Source organism: Falco naumanni, chromosome 5, assembly GCF_017639655.2.
Source record: "Falco naumanni isolate bFalNau1 chromosome 5, bFalNau1.pat, whole genome shotgun sequence".
Classification (NCBI taxonomy): Eukaryota; Metazoa; Chordata; class Aves; order Falconiformes; family Falconidae; genus Falco; species Falco naumanni.
In genome coordinates, this window is record NC_054058.1 from 35,688,716 (window position 1) to 35,710,553 (window position 21,838).

General features: G+C 47.8%; 1 protein-coding gene across 1 annotated transcript in view; it reads left to right on the top strand.

The window, feature by feature from the left end:
• The window catches only part of CACNA1I (calcium voltage-gated channel subunit alpha1 I), a 91,940-nt gene that overhangs the window by 64,011 nt on the left and 6,091 nt on the right, over positions 1-21,838 (top strand). Inside the window, exons 17-33 of the mRNA XM_040596766.1 lie at positions 206-329; positions 1,147-1,215; positions 2,154-2,338; positions 2,667-2,793; positions 3,884-4,009; positions 4,488-4,577; positions 5,564-5,756; positions 6,864-7,015; positions 8,712-8,821; positions 9,432-9,565; positions 10,306-10,376; positions 14,113-14,191; positions 14,770-14,891; positions 15,640-15,978; positions 16,606-16,752; positions 20,868-20,984; positions 21,351-21,519. Of these exons, the coding sequence (XP_040452700.1) occupies positions 206-329; positions 1,147-1,215; positions 2,154-2,338; positions 2,667-2,793; positions 3,884-4,009; positions 4,488-4,577; positions 5,564-5,756; positions 6,864-7,015; positions 8,712-8,821; positions 9,432-9,565; positions 10,306-10,376; positions 14,113-14,191; positions 14,770-14,891; positions 15,640-15,978; positions 16,606-16,752; positions 20,868-20,984; positions 21,351-21,519 (2,354 nt within the window). The remainder of the gene's footprint in view (positions 1-205; positions 330-1,146; positions 1,216-2,153; positions 2,339-2,666; positions 2,794-3,883; positions 4,010-4,487; positions 4,578-5,563; positions 5,757-6,863; positions 7,016-8,711; positions 8,822-9,431; positions 9,566-10,305; positions 10,377-14,112; positions 14,192-14,769; positions 14,892-15,639; positions 15,979-16,605; positions 16,753-20,867; positions 20,985-21,350; positions 21,520-21,838) is intronic.

Genomic DNA, 21,838 nt, shown 5'->3' on the forward strand with positions numbered 1-21,838 from the left:
TCAGCTCCTTGCTCTGTCCATGCTCTGCTCCAGGCTCTCTGTGTGACCATGGGCCACCCTAGGATATTGCCATGGCAAGGGACATCAGTGTCAATGATAGGAAAGCTGCTATGTCAGAGCTCAGTTTTGGCCAGACCTCTCTGTTCTCATAGCTCCTAACTTTGCTCTTCTCAAGGCTCAAGTGCCTGCTGGAACTGTCTTGCAGGTTTCGCCTCCTCTGCCAAACCGTCATTGCTCACAAACTCTTTGACTATGTTGTGCTGGCCTTCATCTTCCTGAACTGCATCACCATTGCCCTGGAGAGACCGCAGATCGAACACAGAAGCACGGTGAGCACAATTTGCTCCCACCTGCTTTTTTAGCACAACCTCTGCCAGAGGTTCGTGTTCCTGGCGCTGGTATGACCTCTGAAAGAACTTCAGCATCAAACACCAGCTCCCACTCATGTATTCAAAATGCGCAAGTATTAGTAATTTGCATAGCGTGTGCTTCCCCTGCAGGGTCTTATAGTGGGGCCACTCACTTTATGATACAGTAATCCTAGTTGCCTACTTCTTGGAAAGTAAAAGTCCCCCAGGCACCTGCAGTTAAGAGATGACTGACAAAAAGGATAGGAACAAGGAACTAAAAGACAGTAGTAACGCTTCCATTCTGTGAGGATGGCATGTCATCATTCACATACACTGCTTTTGAGCCAACTAGGAGATGACTCAAGCTGGCAATTGAAATGGGGTTTTCTGCTTGTTAGCTGACCCCCAGACTTTACTGCATTACACACAATTGAGTGGTGAGTGCTCAGCAGCCGTTCAGGAAGGAGTGCCAGGTCAGTGCAGCAGGTCAGGACTGAGCAGCACTAGCAGAATGGGACAGACAGCACCTTGAAACCAGATGTGCAGGATGCATTGCAAATCCCATCCACTGTGCTCTTGCAGAATTGTGCAGGATCCTGTCCCAGATGTGGCACAGCACTGAGTGTATGAGTATGAGCTAAAGGTTTCCCAGCAGTCACCTTTGCCAAGGGCACCTCTCTTATTTCCCCAACCTTCAGACCCTTCACAGGAAAGCAAAAGATACCAAGTCCATCAGAGGCATGACAGAGTAACAAGAAGTCAAGATATATTTAAGGCCTTTCTCTGTTTTTTCTAGGAGAGAATCTTTCTCACGGTGTCCAACTACATTTTCACAGCAATTTTTGTAGCTGAGATGACACTGAAGGTAAGTTACTGGAGATGAACAGCTCAGAGCCTTTCCCCGGTGTCAGGAACAACATGATTCGTGTTTGCTCAGCACCCTTCTAAAATCTCTCCATCTTTTCAGTGTGCCAGTCCTTCCCTCTACCTTGGTAAAGGCAGATACTGAATCCCCTCTTGGGGATCATCATCCTGTGGAGGGGATGTTTACGATAGGCTTTAAATCCAAAGGAATCTTAGTATCCAGGAGGAGGAATAGCTAGCCTTCAGGTATGATTTAGTAATGATGTGAAATGTCCGTTCCCTTTCCTCTGGAGCAAGAATGGGGGAAATAATAACAATCTTTGTAACAAGTCCTTAGTTGCGACAATTATTCAATAGGTGTCTAAGCACTCCACAACAATAGGGGAATCCTGTTATTTGCCTCTTGTGATTGGGAAAGACCATTAAAACTGAGTGCCTGAAGTTAAACCCTAAAGTTCATACCTGAATTACAGCTGTGATTTACAGGGTGTTCAGCTCTCCCCAAGGCCAACAACTTCTGTAGCACCTGCTGGTGTTGAGAACTGCTGAGAGTCAAACTGTTCCCTTAAGAGCCAAAGTACAGGTTTTGGTGCCTGATTTTACTTCCCAGATGATCTCTGGACTGGGAGACTTGCCCCAGGTCTGTGGTATGGCAGGGAAAGGTTTTCTGTGTGTTCCCTACAGTGTGCTCTTGCTCAGGGAGGCAGAGGAAAGGTGAGAAGACAACATGGCCCTGTTATTTTTGGAGTTATGTGCCACCACTTTCCCCAAGGATGTTTTCCTTCATAGCCATCCAGGAGAAAAGAAAAGATGATATGACACTTCAGTGTCACATGGAGTTGATAACTGTTCCCCATCCTTCCCCTCTCTACAGCTGCCCTCTACCAGGCAACATGGACATGAGCCATTTAACCCCCTCTCCTCTCCCCTCTCTTGCAGGTGGTCTCTCTAGGCCTGTATTTTGGGGATCAGGCTTATCTCCGCAGCAGCTGGAACATCTTGGATGGCTTTTTGGTCTTCGTGTCTCTTATTGACATTGTGGTCTCAGTGGCCTCTGCTGGTGGCGCCAAAATCCTGGGAGTGCTGCGAGTCCTCCGGCTGTTGCGCACCTTGCGTCCCCTCCGGTCAGAGCCCCACTGAGCCCTGCTTGGTCCTCTCTTCCCACTAGGCCCCCCTGGGAAATGTCCCAGAATCAGATCCTGCTATGCCAGGTGAAGTGTGGTCTTTGAAAAGCCATAAGCCACAGGGAGGTTCCTCTTAGCCATATGGCTCTGGCCCAGGAGGTACCTCATCAGGCATCGAACCCATGGGACAAAAGAAGCTTTTTGGTCACAGGAGAGGGATCCCTACTGCTGGGTCATTGCACAGGGAGAGTGGGGGTCCGCTGCTGCTGAAAATGCTTAGCTTAGGCCAAACATCCCTCTGTCACCCCTTCCCTTCCTTCCCTTCCAGAGTCATCAGCCGAGCCCCTGGCCTGAAGCTGGTGGTAGAGACGCTCATTTCTTCCCTCAAGCCCATAGGAAACATTGTCCTCATCTGCTGCGCTTTCTTCATCATCTTTGGCATCCTGGGTGTGCAGGTAGGTTGTTACTGCTCATCAAACAGTCCCTGTGTCCCCACCCCTGCCATAGGCACCTGCACCCCCAGGTGCTGCAACGGACACAGGGAGCCAAGCAGAGCAGGAGGGACAGGCAAGCCAGGAAATTTTCTGCACCTGCCCTCTTCCATGAGCTGTCTTTCACCATAATGTCTCTACAGCCATTGATAAGGACAGCCATGTGCCAGGTTTTGCTGGATGTGCGAGACAGGAGTTGACGCTCACACCTGGAAGGAGTTGGATCAGGGTTTGGGTCAGCATTATAGGGAGAGTCCAGGGCTGGCATAGCACAGGCTGTGCCGGGCACATCCATGTTACGCCACAAGGGCAAGCAGCTCAGTGCCTGCTTGCACAAACCCTGCCTCCAGTCAGCTCTCTTTCTCCCCTCACTCTGAGCCCTAAATCCACCCACAACCTTTTTTTATTTTTTTATTTAATCCTCTTTATTTTTGGCTGTTGCATTGCAGAGGAGCAAGGGCGTGGGCGTTACTTCCATCTCAGGGAATGCGCTATACTTAGTCTGCTCTGATGCATCTGTACAAATGCACAATCCAGTACCTTCCATATGGGGAAAGGAGCCCTGGGCAGAAGAGCCACAGCAGTGCAGCGCAGCTTTGTGAAAAAAAAGAACTTGAGAAGCAGGGGATGTTTTTTCTGCTTCTTTACCCTCAGTTGAGGTCCTCTTTTCCTATCAGCTCTTTCAGTAACTGTGAAGCTGGGAGGGGAGATTACTCTTGGGGACCAAACAGATTATTTTTTTTTCATTTTGGGCTAGTGGCTCTAACTGCACCTGGAAAGCTGCCCTAAAGGTTGTCAGATGGTAAGGGCTTACAGTAACTGTTGACCTGGGGCAATGGAGGAGGCTGAAAAGGCAGGTGTGCATTTAAGAAGGTGGCCCTGGCTCCTTAGCAATATTTGAGCCTGTGCTTTATGTTGCATTGGTGGTCCTCCCTACCTGTCATGCTCCACCTGGCTTGCAGCCCACCTACCATCTCAGGAGCTTCTGCACATCCCAGGGAGCATGGGGAACCCTGTAGGGAAAAGGTCTGATGGGGTCGTTCCCCTCCTGCAGCTCTTCAAGGGCAAGTTCTACCACTGCCTGGGAGTTGACATCAGGAACATAACCAACCGGTCCGACTGCATGGCCGCCAACTACAAGTGGGTGCACCACAAATATAACTTTGACAACCTGGGACAGGTGAGTGTGCCTGCAGCCCCTGTCTCTGGGAACCCAGCACAGGGTTTGTCTCCCCCTATACATACGCCTCCCTGGGGCATAGGTGCAGTGCCTGGAGAGCTGATTCCTGGGCCAGGAGCAGCAGTTATGTGGCGTGGGTATTCATGCAGAAGCTGTGTCCCTAGTGGGTTGGTATCAGGATGATGTTTACAGGTTGTGGGGAAAAGTGGTGGAAGCAGAGAGCTTGGCTTTCTTTTTCCTCCTGTTGCAAAGCAGATGTTTTTCACAACCTCTCTCTTCTGGTTGGTCTGGCTGCATATGGCTTCCTGTCCCCAACTCCCTCCCCTCCACGGGGGAAGGAGCAGGTTTTGATGTGTGCAGAGACACAGGCAGGAAGAATATTTCAATGTTGTGTGTGTTAGAGCATAAAACCACAATTTTTTTCCCCCAGCATGCCAGATGCACCTGCCTCACATCTGTTTTGCTTTGTATGTTGCAGGCTCTGATGTCCCTCTTTGTTCTGGCGTCCAAGGATGGCTGGGTCAATATTATGTATAATGGACTAGATGCTGTGGCTGTTGACCAGCAGGTATAAATAATTCCTTGTGAAAGGACCTTTTTCACTTTCCTCAGACTAGCAAGGCAGAAGCACGCTTTAACATCCTGCTTCAGACACATCCCTCAAACCAAGACCCCCTCCCAGGGCTCTTCTGAATCTTTTGCTTACCTATTTGCAAGGGGTCAGGGTCATGACTGGTCCATGCAGGGAGGTGCAGTGGGTGTCTAGTAATTCTCACTCTCTACTCAGTCTGGATCTCACAGCAGGCCTTGATCTATTTGTGATGATGGAGCAACAATGCTGTGTGCCCTTCTGGGCATGCTGACTTCCTCCTGGCCCACGGATGGTTATTTTAATACCCTGTAAAGCATGGGCTGTTGGGCTGCTGCCTGCTACATCCCAATTCCTCTACTGCTAAGGCAGTGACCTTGATAGTGTCCAGTGTAGGTACCTGCCACCGTGGGATGCAGTGCCACAGGCTTAAACCTTGGGGATAATGCTCTATTTACCTCTGAACCTCTGCACAAGGTGCACCACTGTTGGTTTTGTAGGCTTTTTGTCAGGAGACTCAGTCAAAGTCAGGGCCTCCTTTCTCTCTGATCCTGAACGACATTCTATTTCAGTCTTGTTGCTGTTTTGGTGGTGTGTGGATGTGTTCTTTACTTGCCCTTGAGCTGAAGGTGCTCCTGGTACCTGGACCACCCATTTTACCACATACTGGTGTTGTACTAGACCTGGAGCTGTGCCTGTGCCTGAGTTGTGGGTGACTCTGTGCAGGCAGACCCTTGCCCTTGGCTCCCACCCACTCTATCAATTGCCAGCTGTGGCCAAAATCCAGTCAGGCAATCATGAGCTGCCTTGCCTGTAGCCCCAGCTATTCCCAGCTCACTCCCCTGATTTCCATAAGCCCTCCCCACCTCCCCAGCAGCCAGTCACCGTGGCATGTCCCACCCCCATCATTTCCATACCACCACTATCCAACTGATTGACCCCCTCTGTTCTCCTCCCTCCTCCAGCCAGTGACTAACAACAACCCCTGGATGCTCCTCTACTTCATCTCCTTCCTCCTCATCGTCAGCTTCTTTGTACTCAACATGTTTGTGGGGGTGGTGGTGGAGAACTTCCACAAGTGTCGGCAGCACCAGGAGGCTGAGGAGGCGCGCCGGCGGGAGGAGAAGCGCCTGCGCCGCCTGGAGAAGAAGCGAAGGAGTAAGACACAGCCTAAGTGTTTGGTTGGTTCGTAGGCCAAGGTTTTCTAAGAAAAACCTTCTCCTCTTCTTCTTCTTTCCTGATGGACCGATCTCCAAAATGCATCACTTCTGGCTGTGCTCTCAGCCTTCCTTCGCGTGCCACTGCCATGTTGCTATGCACCTCACTGGGGCGGTCTGGGGAAGAGGGATGGCTGACGAGCTCTGCTGGGACTCCGGGGAAGCTGCTGGGATTTTAGCTTCCTGCCCCTCAGGAGATAACATGTACCAAAACCACCTACATGCATGTGCTGGCGTGCACTGTCAACACAGGGTGTGCATGCATTGGTACACCTCCTGGGCTTGGGATAGTCACACCTGAGCTTCCTGCAACCCAGCTGATGTTTGGGGGAAGACCTGGACATACTATCTTTTGTATTTAAACCCAAATTTAAAGAAGGAGTTGGTGGGGGGTGGGTGGGGGGAGAGGAAGACCCCTGTGTTTCGTTCCTGGCTCTTTCCATCAATGTTGCAGTGTCACTCCTTGGATTCCCAGACCCTCTGTGGTAAAGCAAGCCCCTTCCTGGTGTTTCTGTCCTCTTCTGTATTACCTTTAGACAAACATTGTGCAAGCATACTTGCCCCGAGAAATCATCCCTACTACCCCAGACTGATGTTTTCTTCCATTCACAGCCTGTGGGCATGCTTTCTCTTCCTTTGCTCCAGTTTTCTCCCTCTCTCCTGTGACACCCTGGGGCCTCTCCTGGAACCATCTGCTCCCTTTTATCATTTGTGATCTTAATTTGTCGAGACATGAAATGCTGATTTAGCACCATTCCCACAAACATAGACTATCAGATTTTCTTTCTAGCATTCCTTTTCTTGTCTTTTTTTCTACTTATTTTTTTACCAACTTCTGCTTTTCTTTTTTTGCATGTTTTCCCCTCCTTCCCCTGTCCCCTGTCTTTTACCTATCCTTTTCTGTTCTTTCTCTCTCCCAGCTTCATTCCCTTTTCTTTCAACACCTATCACCACTCCCATGCCTGCTCCCCTCTCAGTGTTTCTTACCCATTTCTCTCTTTATTCCAATTTCTTCCTAACTCTGCCCATCTCCCTCTTTCCACTGAAGAGGCGCAGCGTTTGCCGTACTATGCTACCTACTGCCCCATACGCCTCCTTATTCATTCGGTCTGCACCAGCCACTATCTGGACATCTTCATCACTTTCATCATCTGCCTCAACGTGGTCACTATGTCCTTGGAGCACTACAACCAGCCTGTGGTGAGTGAGATCATGGGGATAAGCCCTGCCTGTAGTCGTTATGTTATTTTGCTACAGCTCACTGATGACCACTGCCCGCCAGCATAGGTAGGACACTTAAGTGTCTCTAAAAAAATACCATTAAAGTGTTGCAAGAGTTATTGTAGTAGGCAAAAGTATGTGAAGAGTTTCGTATGTATCCAGACAGGTAGCCCCTACTCAGACACTTGTTATCCATTAGGATCAATAGAGAGAAGGCATCTAAGCAAGAGCTGGGCCTATGGAAAGCATGGTGCAATTAAGTCTTTGTGCTTTGTATTATTAAGTAGATATGTGGGTCACCCACATCTAGCTGCCTGGTCTTTTTTGTATGTTCCCCTGGGTCCTAAGAGGAGTGGTGGAAGCACCAGTGTCCTGGGAGCTTCAGGCTTTGCATCAGGTTTCCAAATGTTAGTCCAGTTCCCCTGCCGTGTGGCCTGAGCTGTGAGGACTAGATTGGCTGGCTGCATGTCGTGGGATGAGATGTCCTTTCTGAGCCACCGTTTTTCTGTAAGAGAGGCTGCAGGGCCAAAGTGCTGAGCAGAGCCTCTCTCAGCTGCAAGGGGTGATTCCCAGTAAAGGGCCTTGAAGGCCAAGTAAGGCCATTCCCCCCCTTTGACTGGGGAAGACCATGTACCTCTAGTGTTCCTGGCAAAGCTCTAGATGCATTTGATGGAAAAAAAATGGTTGCACATACCAAAGGAGCTTTCTGTCTCCATATGTAGGCAGAGCATTCATCATGACATCTTCCTGGTGGCATTTCAGTTTTCTCTTCAGGAGACCCTTGGTTTAGGTGACAGCTCTGGTGTCTGAGCAGGTGCTGTTCGAGATAGCTCAAGCTTTGATACAGAACTGAATCTGTCCACCCTTATTCAAATCCACTGCCAGGCTCCTCTGTTTCTTGCCCAGCTGCCCAGCTTTTATCTTACCCTTGATGGTGCCCAGTTTTACTCTGCAGGAACTCTCAATCTTTATCTGTTGTCATCCTCACATCAGGCCTTGGTTCCTGAACAAGTCACTCCTCTTCCTTACTCCTCAGCTCCTTCCACTGGAATGCAGGTCCAGCCATGTCAGCCTGCTGTCAGGTTCTGCTAAAGAATCTTCCCAAAGCACCTCAAACCCTTCCAGTATGAAGTACCACCACATGCTGCCCACTGCTCACACTGGTCCTTGGTGGCAGAGAAGGAGCAGCACATAAAAGAACCGGAAGCCCAACAGCTAAGAGATATGACATATACCTGCCCCAGCAGGCAGGCACAGAGGGGTTTCTCCCCATCAGAGATGACTTGTATCCTCACCTGGAATAACCTTCATGCCTCATACTGGTTGATAGCTATGCCAGTGCCATTAACACGGTGTCATCCAGGTGGCATGGGCTACTGGCAGAAGAAGAGGCTGATGGTACCTGGTGGACTCTTCTTGCAATAGCCTCCTCCTCCCTAACACGCTGAGCAGTACAGAGGAAAGGAGCAATAACCAGTCCTGAGAACAACATGGGGCAGAGGGGCCAGCTGGTGGTTGCCCTTAGCAGGCAGCCTCCACATTCAAGTAGATAGGAGGCATGGGGTAGCTTCCTCACCAACTAGGGAATTCCTGGCACTCAGAAGAGTCCCCCCACAGGTTTATGCACTTGATGTTGCTTTTGCCTCAATTCTTTACCCTCTCTTTCCGCTGGCAGTCCCTGGAGACCGCCCTCAAGTACTGCAACTACCTGTTCACCACTGTCTTTGTGTTGGAGGCAGTCCTCAAGCTGGTGGCGTTTGGTCTGCGGCGATTCTTCAAAGACAGGTGAGCAGAGGGTTATGTCAACCGTGGCTGCGGGACAGCTGGGTTTGGGGTGGAGGTTTTGAGGATGGATCCCTGTCTGGAGTGTGAGGGGGTAGCAGAGTGCTCTGACTGCCTTCCAGTTCTGCACAGCAAGGACCTACCCTGAGCCCACCTGAGCTGCAATGCCTAGGCAATAATAAGAGTTGTCCAGAAATTGCCTCTTGGTTGGCATCTGCTGGTTAGGCTAGAAAGCAAAGGAGGTGGGGTTAAGGAAAGCCATATTTTTTCCTGCCCTTGAGGCAAACTAGGAGCACACTGAAGCAGAACGGTACATAACAAAGCTGATTCAAGGTAGTAAGGTCGTAAAAAGCTGAGCCCATTAGTCAAAGCATAGCACCACAGTAACACAGTTTTGTGCTTTCAGATCAGGCTGGCTTGCCTCTGGCTGCTCAGGGTGTGTGCAGAGTGAATCTCTGTTTGTCTACAAAAGCCCACATAGGCTGACTCGGAGCAGGGCCTTGAACTCATACATAAAGAAATATTTAGGTTGAAGTGGAGACAATTCACTTTCTTTTTCAGGGAAATGGAAAAACTCCATCTTCCTTTGTTCTCTTCAATTTTTCTTCTTAAGGTGGAACCAGCTAGATCTGGCAATTGTGCTGCTGTCTGTCATGGGCATCACGCTGGAAGAGATTGAAATCAATGCTGCTCTCCCAATTAACCCCACTATCATCCGGATCATGAGGGTGCTGCGTATCGCCCGGGGTGAGAGAGACACTAGCCAAAGGCAGGGGTGTAGGTGACCGTGGAGTGGGACTTGGTGCCATAACTCATTGAGCAGTAGCCACGGAGTCATGAGCTCGCCCTGTGCCTAGCCCTGGGAGAGAGGCGAGGATGTGGCACAGGACAGCTTGGAGGCTAAGGCTTTATGGCTTCCTTTAGCGAGGTATTTAGATGTGGTTTTAACGGGAGGTGAAGGACCAGGAGGGTAAGTAGATCACACAAGAGCTGAACTTTCCCTGTTTTTCTTTTATGGGGCAAGTATGGCAGCGGTGTTTGGAGAAGGGACCACCAAGCAGGTTGAAGTTTACATGGGGAGGGGACTGAATCTTCCTGGTGGCGGCCAAAGTTTGCTGAGCTGCCAGGTAGCTGGAGGAAGAAAAAGTGGTGGAATGAAAAGTCAGAGCAGAGGGAGAATTGTGATACATGTTGCTGGGGGAAAGAGACCTCTTGACCAGACTGGGTGAAGCAAAAGAAGTCCAGTAGGCACGGGTGGCAGGAACAGAGTATTTACTAAAGAGATGGACTGGAGGAGAAGGAACCACTGGCATTGTACAGTCAAAAGAAGTGGGAAAAGGGAGAAGGGAGCTGAGGGGGACAATCCAGGTTTTCTAGGGCAAAAGGAGACAGGACATCTGTCCTGTGCTACTGCCATTAGTAAGTCACACAGAGGATGGACCTACTGATCTCAGTCTGAGTGACTTCTCTTGTGCTTGTTGTGGCAGTCCTGAAGCTACTGAAGATGGCCACAGGAATGCGAGCACTGCTGGATACAGTTGTTCAAGCCCTGCCACAGGTAAAACAGACCAGCTGCCCCAAAGACTCTCCTTTTCTGCTCCCTTTTTCCACAGGGTTAATTCGTGTTGAGTCTCAGAGGTGATGTCTACTGTGTTGTGCAGGCAACTGCCTGAAGGTGATGTCCAAGTTTTCGTGTCATTCACGGGGGTACAACTCTTTTCAGATAGGTGTTGTCCAGGTTATCATGTCAATCACGGGGATGCAGCTTACCTCACATCTCTGTTTTCCAGCAGGTGAATGAAATAAGGCTTGATTCCCTGGATAAGGGCAGATTTCTTCCCATCATGTCTAGCTAGTGTCTAACTGCTTGCAGCTAGCCCCCGGCTCCTCTCTGCCCTCTCCGTAAGAAGGGAAGACTAACTGGCAGCCATTTCAGGAGGAAAGGAGGTCTTTGCATTTCTGCCCTCTCACCTTTCCCTGTGCCCCATTTCCCCCCCTGCCTCTTTCTTTCATGCTGCTGTCACTCCTTTCCTTAGCTGGTGCCTCCCCTTTCCTGCTTTCTTTTCTTCCTTTCTCCTCCTGGATCTCTTTGTGTTTCTGAGCCTCTCATGTATGAGGAGCAGTGACACGCTCTGTTGTGACTCACGCAGCCGGCAGTTAAGTGTCTACTGCAAGACAGCTAGACAGAAGGATTTCATGAGCTGTGAGCGGCAGCTGTTCCCAAATGAGATGCTGACATGGTGCTTTACACAGGCTTCAAGCCCACTGAGAGGATCCTCTGTGATGGATGAGCAGCCAAGGAGACTGGTCCCCTTCCTTTTGGATCCTTGAGAGAGATTTGTTAAGCAAGGAGTAATGGCACCAAGGGCTCTACTGATCATACATCAGACCATTCCCCTGGCAGGCCCTGAGCAGGCAGCTATAATGCACGGTATCAAAATGCACAGGCATTTTTCAGTTGATTTATCAGCTAATGTGCCAGGCTTGGTGAGCGATGCAGGGCTGAGAATCAATCTGAAAACAGCACGAGTAGTTACCCAAGGAGCTTACTTTAATGTTGGTGACAGTAAATGTCAATCTGAATTAGAGGAATCTTATGACACAAAAGCAAGGAGGAAACACTGTGACCATTTATGGATCCTGAGCACTGTCTGATCTCCCATGCTTTTTATTAAACAACAATAATCTGTGATTTTATCTAATAATAGTTGTGTAATTCATATGTAGAATAGATAATTATATAATCATTCAGGATAGTTGGGGGCTGAGATACACTGGACAATGAAAGAAACAGGAGAATAAGGGTGTTCTTACAGCAGGCAGCTTTGCGCCAGTAATGTTTACTAGTTCTGGTTCTGCTGCCCCAGACTGGCTCTGTGCAGCTTCTTTGCACCTTGCTCTTTTCCATTCCAGGAGCCACCACAGCTGATTTTTCTCACGTGAGGATATGGAATGGAGCAGTCTCCAGATCCAGTGTCTGCATGTCTGTGGCATGTTTCTTCTGCAACCCAGATAAATGCACACAGCTATTAAGAGCTGACTGAAGTAGTGTCCAGAAGCCCTTGGTCAGAGGACTCTGCAATATATTTGCACCTAAACGTTGAGACCAGCTTCTGTCCTCAAAATATAGAGAATAAATGAGTGAGGATGAAACATTCATATCCCTGTCATGTAGATGGAGAAACTGAGTCATCAGGCAGTGAGGTGTTTTGCTCAGGATGGCAGAAAGCACAACTGGGACCTCAGCTCAAGCCTCTGAGCCCTGCTCTAGTCCTAGCCACAAACCACAAGTATATTCTTCCATATTTTATAAGTTCTGGGGTTTCTGTCTCACATTCATCTACAGCTTCTTTACTAACCAAGATGTTAGGTCAGATCTTCTGGATCGTCGTTAATATCTGCCACAAAACCCTTGCAAGCAGATGTGTAGAGGTCTGACCTCCAGGTATTCCCTGGAAGGTAATAACAAGCAGTGCTTAATTCTTCCAGCATCAAAGCCTGTGATCAATCCACTTCCTGTTGACTGGCTTTTGCTTCCTTCTGTAACAGGTTGACTTCAATACAGTTATATAATAGATGGATCAAAAGTCACTGCATTGTTAAAGTTGTGTTAAAATCTGCACTTAAAGAAGGACTAAAATCCCCCAGTTTTACTGCTAAAAGATTGAATTTAGTCTCCATATTTTATACGCTGGGTCTTCAGGGGACAATTGAATTATCTGTAATATTATTCTCCAAGATTTATTGGCTTTGCCAAAAGAAGCAGTTTAAAATAAGCTGTCCTTCCCCTTGCGCTTTTTCCTCCTCTCGACCTTTCTCTTTATGTTCCTAGACCACAGACTCACATCAGGGATTTTGGCTTGCTAATGGCATGTAAGGTATCTTCAGTTGTCCTGTTTCAATTCCCTTCCTGCCTTTGTTATACTGCAACAATTCTTAATACTGAATAGAGTCTTAATTTTAAAAAGCCCTTTGGAAATTCAGCCCTTAGCTAAGTTTTATTAACTCTTTTTTTTTTTTTTCTTTTTCTTTTTTTTAATGTCCTGTAGGCACAGACCCAGAGGTGTGTGTTCACAGCATTTACTATGGTGTCATCAGAAACAATTCCTTCCACTGGGCATGTAGGGAGCCGGGATATGGCAGCCCAGGGGAATGGGTGGGCTGAATCATTTATATCTCTCCTGAAACTGAATGGCACAGTGGCTGCAGTGACTAAATTAGACTCCTGAAGTGGATGATCCTAACAAAGGCCCAGTGACCGCATGCATTCAGACCAGACACTGTTCAGTTTTTCAGAAACACCCATATACCAGTTAGGGCCTTAATTTTTCCCTGCACTTCTGTCATTCCACCAACAGTGTGCTAACCGTTACTGGTACATTCTGTTCTGGTTCAGCCTACCTCTTCCAAAACCCCCTCCTGCTCCTCACATATAACCTGGCTGCCCCACATGCTGGGAGGCAGGAGATTCGGAGGCAAGCAGTGGTTTGGGAGAGTGAGGACTTGGCGGCAGTGCTTTTTAGCACTTTTTAGGTGATAGAAAAAAAATAGACACTTTGCTGGTGGCACTGCTGCCTTTGTGCACCACAGAGCCGCAATCCCTGCGTTGGGGGTTTCCAAACAGCAGCTGCTGGAGGTCCAGAAATCAGGCTTTGACCTATCATTCATGAGATGCAAAGAAAGCTCTGCTTCCTCTCTTCACTCCTTCATAGTCTCCTCTTCCCTCTTCTCCTCGTCTCCATGCATTTCAGAAGTGCCTCTTTACCCTTCTTCCTTCCCACCTGCCTACTCCTTCCATAAGCCCTGTTGTAACCTGTACGTGTATCTGGTGCCTTGCCCCACCGTGTTTTGCCTGGTTCATGGCAGGAGCTGGTGTTCCTGTGTCCCTGCCTCTTTGGGGCACTGCTATTGCACTCTTCACTTGAGCATAAAACTTCAAGGGACTCGAGCGGTTTGGTGGGGCATATAGCACTGTAGGACATATGCTGTAATTTGTAGCTTGTCCTTCACCCTGCTCCAATGTGCTTGTCTTCAGTGAGGCTGGAAACTGTACACTTTAGTCAGTCCTGACCACAGCTTGTGCTGGAGTGGAGGTAGCTGGGAAAAGAGCATCCTTCAAAGCCGGTTGCAACTGGTGCCATCACTGGTGATTTCCCCAGTGTTGAACAATTGTTTGGTTGCATTTGTACACTGGGGATTTGCTGCTGTTCTCTTCAGGCTTTGAAAGACAGAAACACTTCCCTGTACAGATGAAAGGGACTTTGGGGTAGGCTGACCATGCCGTTTGCTTTCAGGTGGGAAACCTTGGACTCCTTTTCATGCTCCTCTTCTTCATCTATGCTGCTCTAGGAGTGGAGCTCTTTGGAAAATTGGGTAAGTCTCAAGCAGACCATGCTCCAGTGTGAGTTACAGACCTGCTGGGAAACTGAGATGTCTCAAAATCAGTACTCATTCAATAAAGGGACTGAATTACTTGATGACCTCTGTTCTCCCTTATGTGTAATTGATAGAAGAGGAATTTCTCTCTAAATTGTTATTGTCCTAACAGCCTAACGAAATAAAAGCAGCATCTGGTTTGTCCTTCGTTCTTAAACTTTTGCTTTTTCTGTACTGCCTACCTTGATACTGCCTTCAAGATTACAAGAAACTCAGGGAGAGTTTATTTACATATCTTGTCATGGAATATTGATCAAGAAGAAAGGCAGCACAATGACACGTTGGGAGGATACTCCCGAGCAACTGAGTTATGCTGCCTGATATCCCAGGGCTGGGCCATCGGGGATTTCTGTGTATTGCTGGACAACAGCCAACTGTTGGGCAGGGTGCTGATGCCATTACCTGAGGTCTCCAGGCTGTGAGAAGCCTGAAGTCCCCTTCCCTGGTTCCTGCTGTTGATCTCTCAGGGTTGGCAGTGTGTCCTCCGCTGATAACCACGATCCCCTTCCTTTCAGTATGCAATGATGAGAACCCTTGTGAGGGCATGAGCCGCCACGCCACCTTTGAGAACTTCGGGATGGCCTTTCTCACACTCTTCCAGGTGTCCACAGGAGACAACTGGAACGGGATCATGAAGGTAACTGGGCCTCAGGGATGTGGATGTCCTTATTGTGGGGAAGGAGAAATCCTGACGGTGTGCTCTGTTCAGCAGTGCTTGGTCTAGAAAAGGGAAGGAGCGGAGGAGGTGGGTTGCTAGATAAGGTCCCTGCTTGGGCCAGAATCTCCCTCCCCACCACGGTAACTCAGACCTGGGGCTCGTCTAGTCCTACAGACATCTGACTGAGAGAACTGCAGATTGTCCTTAAGAGGAACAAGAAGACTGTCCAGGCTAAGAGGGAATATCCACTGTTGTAAGGTCTATTATGAAAGCTGAGTGTGTGGTGGGCATGGCACCCATCTGCAGAGCTACCAGGGCCAAATATAATAAATACTTTCTTCCTTCAATGGACATGGAGAGAGGAAAGTTCTTTAAACACATATGGTGCTTTTGAGTCTGGATGGGAGAAGACAGTACCAGACTGCTAATTTTTGTTCTTGCTCATGTGTATGGGGGTATCAGTGGCAGCAACATGTGGTGGTCTGAAAGTAGTTTGTTTTGTAGACCTTTGGACGTATTTGCTCTGAAGCAGAGAGCACGTGATCAGATAGTCTCCTAGGTTCTTTGAGGACCTCATGATCCCAGAGGGTGTGGGGTGATAGAAATGTTTGCCTTGTTATTTCATTGGCATCAGTGTTTTTTGACAGAAGGAGCAGCCAAGCTTGTATTCTTACTTTAGTCCTTCCTTCCTTGCATCGTTCCCTCTCAAACCCAACTTCCCCTCAAGGATACCTTGCGTGACTGCAGCCACGATGACAGAAGCTGCCTCAGCAACTTGCAGTTCATCTCCCCACTGTACTTTGTCAGCTTTGTGCTCACAGCCCAGTTTGTCCTCATCAATGTGGTGGTAGCTGTGCTCATGAAACATCTTGACGACAGCAACAAGGAGGCCCAGGAGGATGCAGAGATGGATGCTGAGATTGAGCTGGAAATTGCACATGGGCTGTGCTCCCGCAAGTCAGGCTCCTCAAATTCAGGACAGGGAAAAGGAGCAGGAAGTGGAGGAGGCGGTGGGAGAACAGATCCTGAAGGACGTCTATGCATGAGATGTTACTCTCCAGCACAGGTGAGTATGCCTTTGAGCTTACCAACCAGACTGCAGCAAGTAGCTGTGGGGAGAAGCTGGGCAGCCTAGATGACTGAGGGTTTAGCAGTAGTAGACACTTCCACCTGATGATGAGAGGTTTGCTTTCAGCGGTAGACTTACGAGTTGGTAGCATTGTGTAGGGACAAGGCTGTAACAGCAGTGGGTTCTGTTCGTTGTCATTGTGTAGGAACCTGAGGGCCAGCAGAGGAGGGGTGGAGCAGATCAGTTGAAGGTTGCTAGGAACAAATTTGAGAGAGGAGCTCAGGAGAAGAGAGTGAGAGAATGGCAGGTCAGTAGCGAGGCACTCCAGCAGAGCTGGAAGGCAGGCATGAGCAGTGCCGTGGTGCACTGACAGTGAGTGAAGACAGTCGTGTCATTCCCCTCCCCCCCCCCTTTTTTTTTTTTGCACTGAACTCCGGCACCTTTACACACCCTAAGGAGCAAATACTCCCCCAGTGACCCTGTGCAGGTACCTGCAGAACAAGGTGCTGCTCCAGCTGAGTCAGGGTGGAGAACCCAGCCCCAAATTCACGTGAAAATCTGAAGCAAAACACTCGGCATTCTTAAAATGACCTCTCCCATCCTCCCCCCTTTCTTGTCCCCTAGGAGAACTTATGGCTGGACAGTGTCTCTTTAATTATTAAGGACTCCTTCGACGGGGAGTTAATGATCATCGATAACCTATCGGGCTCCGTCTTCCATCATTACTCCTCGCCGGCCATGTGCGAGAAGTGTAACCATGACAAGCAAGAGGTAACCTGCGTACGAGGATGCGTGAGAGGACTCTCCCCCCAAGACCTGCACACCCATGCCCACATGCCCGCAGGTCATCCAATGTGTGCTCCTGGCTGTGGATTGTGTAGACAGACAGCTTGTTGACCTGTGTTTGTCATCTGTCATGAATCGCTGATACTGTCTCTAGCACAGGCCTGCCCTCCTTAGCCACGGGGGAACGCTTGAGGTGGTGGAAAGATGAGATATGCCAGGACGCAGGTCAGGAGGGACTGAATGAACTATAAAGAAATGACTATGAAGGCATCCTGGCAGCTCTTGTTGTGTTCAATTCTGCAAGAAAAGCAGAGGTTCAAGCTCATGTTGTATGGACAACTCAAAGAATCTCACCCCAATGACAGCACTTGGGGGCAATTCAGTGAGAGATTTAATCATGTGTTTTGTCTTCATTTTAAGCTTGTGCTTGCTTATTCCCTATTGAGGTCAATGAATTAAGCACATGCTTAAATGCTTTGTTGAATAGTCACCGCCTGTGAGCAAGGATTGGTTTGTGGTGAAAACCAGTTAATTAGTTTGAGCAAAAATTACATAAAAATGGGCCCACTGAGAAAGTTTGAGAGTCTCTTTTCTGATGTAGAGCCTGTTGGCTACAAAGGATTTGTTGTTAAGAGCAGGACATCAGATGGCTTAGAGTTGTGCTTCTGAAGTTAGTAGATGCTTTGGAAAACTTCCCTAAGCAATTAGTCTTTTCAGGTTGTGAAACTTCAGGAGCAAAGTAGTCTGGGAGAAGTTAGGTGAGTAGCAGATTTAATTTTGTTCCTGAAATAATTTGATTGTATTTAAGTGCTGTGATTGTGGTCAGACTTGTAACAGTAGTGTGACTCATCTGACAGTAAATCAGTACATCAGTGGCATTCTCCACTATCTCCTTCCCCATAACTAACCTGATGTGTTGCTATTGCTTATAAAGAAACCAGGCAGCCTGGGAAGAGAGCTCTCACTGGCAAATTACTCTATCCATGTTTGAAGAAAACAGTATTTTGTTTGGCTTCAGATGCCTAATTCTGATGCTCCGATTTTTTTTTAGCCTTTCAGCCATCTGCTTGTCTCGTAGCTTCCCTTTGCAAGTATCGAATTGTGAATGTTGCTGTAGTTCATCAGTACTGCAACACTTCACACATGGATGCTGCTTTAATGCAGCCAAATAACTAGTTTTCAATTAACTGCTATTTCCATTGTTTTACCTAAGTCCTTATATTCAACAATTGGTGCTCAGCCTTCTCAGAAAATCAGGTCTTCTAAGGCATTCCAGAATTACTACCCCAAAATTAAGTCATTTGCATCTAGTTTGCTGCATTTGAAAACCTTCCAGAACTTCAGTACCCTGCCTAGGGATGAAGACAACAACAGATTTTTCTTACCTTCCCATCAAGGAAACTAGACAGTAAAATCTTTTAAATGCAACCCACGGCCACAGCAAAGAGTTTAACAGAACAATCAGAACCAAAGAATTATTCTTAGGTCATCTTTTCTAATGGCTGTTATAGAGACATAAATTATTTTTCAAAATTGGTATTTCAATACATCTGAAATGTGGAACTTAAAAGAAACTACATCTGCAAGGATAATTTTAGAAGTAGAATGTAGATATTTTATTTCTGATCATATGAATCAAAACTACAGCTCAGGATTTTAAGTCATGGTTGATCATGACCTTCTCTTCATATTTCATAGTATAAAAAACATTGAGGAAATCCCAACAAGAAAACACTACATGGAGTCAGAAAGTTTTCAACAAAACAGTTTTTATCCAATCCAATACATGTGTTTTCGAAAACAGTATGCTTGCTGCCCATCAAATCACCCTTGTCCCTGCCCTGTAGACAAAAATCACTTATTAGCCAAAAATGTTCACTGCCATTTCATTTCCAGTTTAATCTGTCAAGATGCTGAGCACAGTGGATGGACACAACACTTAAACATATGCTCAGAGGTATTAATGTGTGCTAAGCTTTTTGTTGCGTTGAGTAGAAATGCTCAATGTCTTTCCCAGTTATGCTGCTGGCGTCTTATTTTCAAACCAATTATTTGTACAATTAAGGATTTTTGTAGTCATGGGTCTCTGTTTTTAAAGATATAACTGCAACTAGTTATTTTCTGAGGGATATGTGTGCACAGTTCATAGTCTCAGGTTGATGTCCCTGGCAGTTTTCATGGATTGTGCACCTAGTGAACAGCCCCTTCTCCCCCGCTGCAATTTAAAAAAAATTTTGTTCCTCATCTTTGGTCAGAAGATTTTAAAATATTCTGCAGTAAGGGAAACTACAAGAACAAACCATCTTTTTTTTTCATACCGCTAACCTCTTCTCTTGTCATTGCTGTCCTTTCACTCTTGGGCTGGTTGACAGTTAGACATCTCTGTATTGGTGGCTGATAGTGTGTTTAGCCAGTGGCCAGAGTTTGCCAGTGAGCAGCAGTGACCCGTGTTTCCACCCATGTCATTTATCTGTTCATTACTTTGCTGATTATGGTTTTTGTATAGATCCCAGGGTGGCTAGAATTTGTGAGCCAGCAGTTCAGTGAAGAACGGACTGTTCTGACTTTTGTTAACCCCCGTTTTTTATGGATGGAGAAGGTAGCTGCAGATGTTATCACATTTCACGCTTGTGTCTGTACAAGTACAGCTGTAAGGCTGTTCTGGTGTAACAAGCACTTAGGCGAGTAATGGATGAGTACGCACGTTAAGTGGGACTGAATGAAGACTGTGTTTCTCTACGCAAGTAGTTGCTGACTGGTGACTGTGTAGCGTGCTTGACATAACTTCATTGTGTGCTCTCTGGTGCATCTGCGCTCTGAGTTGTTGGCTTGGACTCTCTTCATGGTTGAACAGCACGATGTTCCTATGTCAAATAATATCCCAAATAAGGATGGCATTTGTGCCCTTTACTTAAATCCAGCTCTGGTTTTCCATCCTGTTTGTTCCAAGTGCGTTATCCCTCAGATGGAGACCTCTTCCAGTCTCTGGCATTGGCACAAACCACGAAACTCCCAGCTCGAAGGAGTCATCTCTCCAAATGTTCCACCTGCTCTTATAGCACAAAAGCAGTACCCGCCTCTTGCAAACATAAACACAAGGGAGGACAAGATAAATGGTCAGGAAGCAAGCTGTCCTGACTGAGACAACCCAGAATATAGCTCTCAAGAGTGTCAGGTGTTGGTGGTGGGAACTCGTGGGCCTCTAGAGACCAGTGACAGAAAGCCAAGCACAGGAGGGACAGAGCAGCTGCTAAGGTTACTAGAAAAAGGAGATGCTTTTCAAGCATTGTGGGAAAGAGATATCAGGCAGAGGGAAATTGAAAGCTTAGGGGAAAGAGGATGGGAGAAGGACATGTGTAGTGTGAAACAGGCCAAAAGATGCAGCAAGGTCAGGCGTGGGACTGGAGTGGAGCTGGGGCTCAAGGATGAGAAAGATGCAGTGATCAGACTTGGTTTCAGAAACCACAGGTATGAGTGTGGGGGACAGGTGAGTTTAGGGAGGGAGAGCAGGATGGGAGGTGGTGTTAGCTGAGATCTTGGGTAGGTTAGAGGGGAGGGGAGAGGGAAGACACAGGGAAACTGGAGGGGAAATAGGGTTTCAGTGATGAAGGTAAGAATATGAAAAGCATGATACTGGCATGGACTGCAAGAGGCATGACTATCCCTGGAATGAAAGCATATTCATGTTTAAGCAGGGCTGTCCATGGCACCTTCCGAGAGAGGGGTCCACTCCTTGTCCCTCAGCAGAGCAGGCCCTTGTCAGAGGCCTGAGGGAGCCCTCTCCCTGCCTGGCTTTACTTGCAGGGCCTTGTGCCAGCCGTACCGCTGGGGCAGATTCAGGACTCCTTCCTCCAGCTCTAGCACTAGAGGAGCATGGACGGGCGGTGGGCTGCTTGCAGATCATATGCTCAGCCTTGCTTAAAAAGTGGATTCTCCTGCTCAGCCCAGGTCTGGGTTAGGCAGTATCTGATGTATCCAAGGAATATAACCTGAAATTGATCTTGGGTCTACAGGCTCTCATTTATCCACCACAAACAGTGTGACTGCTTGAAATGTGGATGTCAGACATGACCCGTGACAGCTCCTTTCCCTTCCTGCAGGTCCAGCTGGCTGAAATGGAAGCATTATCCCTCAACTCAGACAAGTCCTCTTCCATCCTTCTAGGAGATGAGTCAGACAATCGCAGCACTTCTCAGCTGAGTCCTAAGGAGATCAAGGTTAGCCTCAGGCAGTTATGGGCATGTTGTGCCATGTGCTGTGTTTCTGCCCCTGCTTATTTGAAGTGCTCTGTATTCATCCAAGTGTCCCTGCTGAGGAATATAAATTTTGGTCACTCTTCAAGAGCTTCTCCATAGAGACATATCATGGGGAAGGATTTGAGGAGAGAAAGGGGATGTATATTTTTAGAAGTTCTCTTTACTGCTGTCAGTAACTTCCTCTGAATGAGCCTAAATTTAGGGAATTTGGGCTGGAAACCTAAGCATCCCTTAGCTAGTTTGAAGGTGTCTTCAGAATCAGCCCTCCTTGAGCCTTTGACAAGTCTGCTCTGTCATCTGCCATTAAACTTCACTTATTTTTTCCAGCAGGATAGCCAGGACAGCCCTGACTCCAATGGGGTAGGCAGTGTAGGGGAATGCCTGCTCCCAGTATCCAGTGCAGATGGCTCTACGAACCCAGACAGTTACCTGTGTGAAAAGGAGAACACTTCTTTCAACTCTGTCCAGTCTTGGCTAAAGCATGAAAGTACCAAAGGTGAGCACAGCTCTCCTCGTTCTCTGGGTCTGCTGAAAGCATGGGTTGGTTCAGCTAACCTGCCTTTCTCCTGCTGCCTCCCTGCCAGGAATGGAGTTAGTGTGATGTGGAGTTACACTAATCAAGAGTTAGCTTTCAGTTTGCCAGGCTTCAGGAATGGAGTGAGGAGAATTTCCTTCTTTTGCTGCTAGACCTTATATCCTCCTCAGTCTTGACTATCTGAAGGATCATGAAGAAGCCGATTCCCATTCACAGCAGTGTACCCATGCAGGGTCAGAGAAGAGAGGGGACAGAGTCCCCTGACGAACCAGCCGGATGA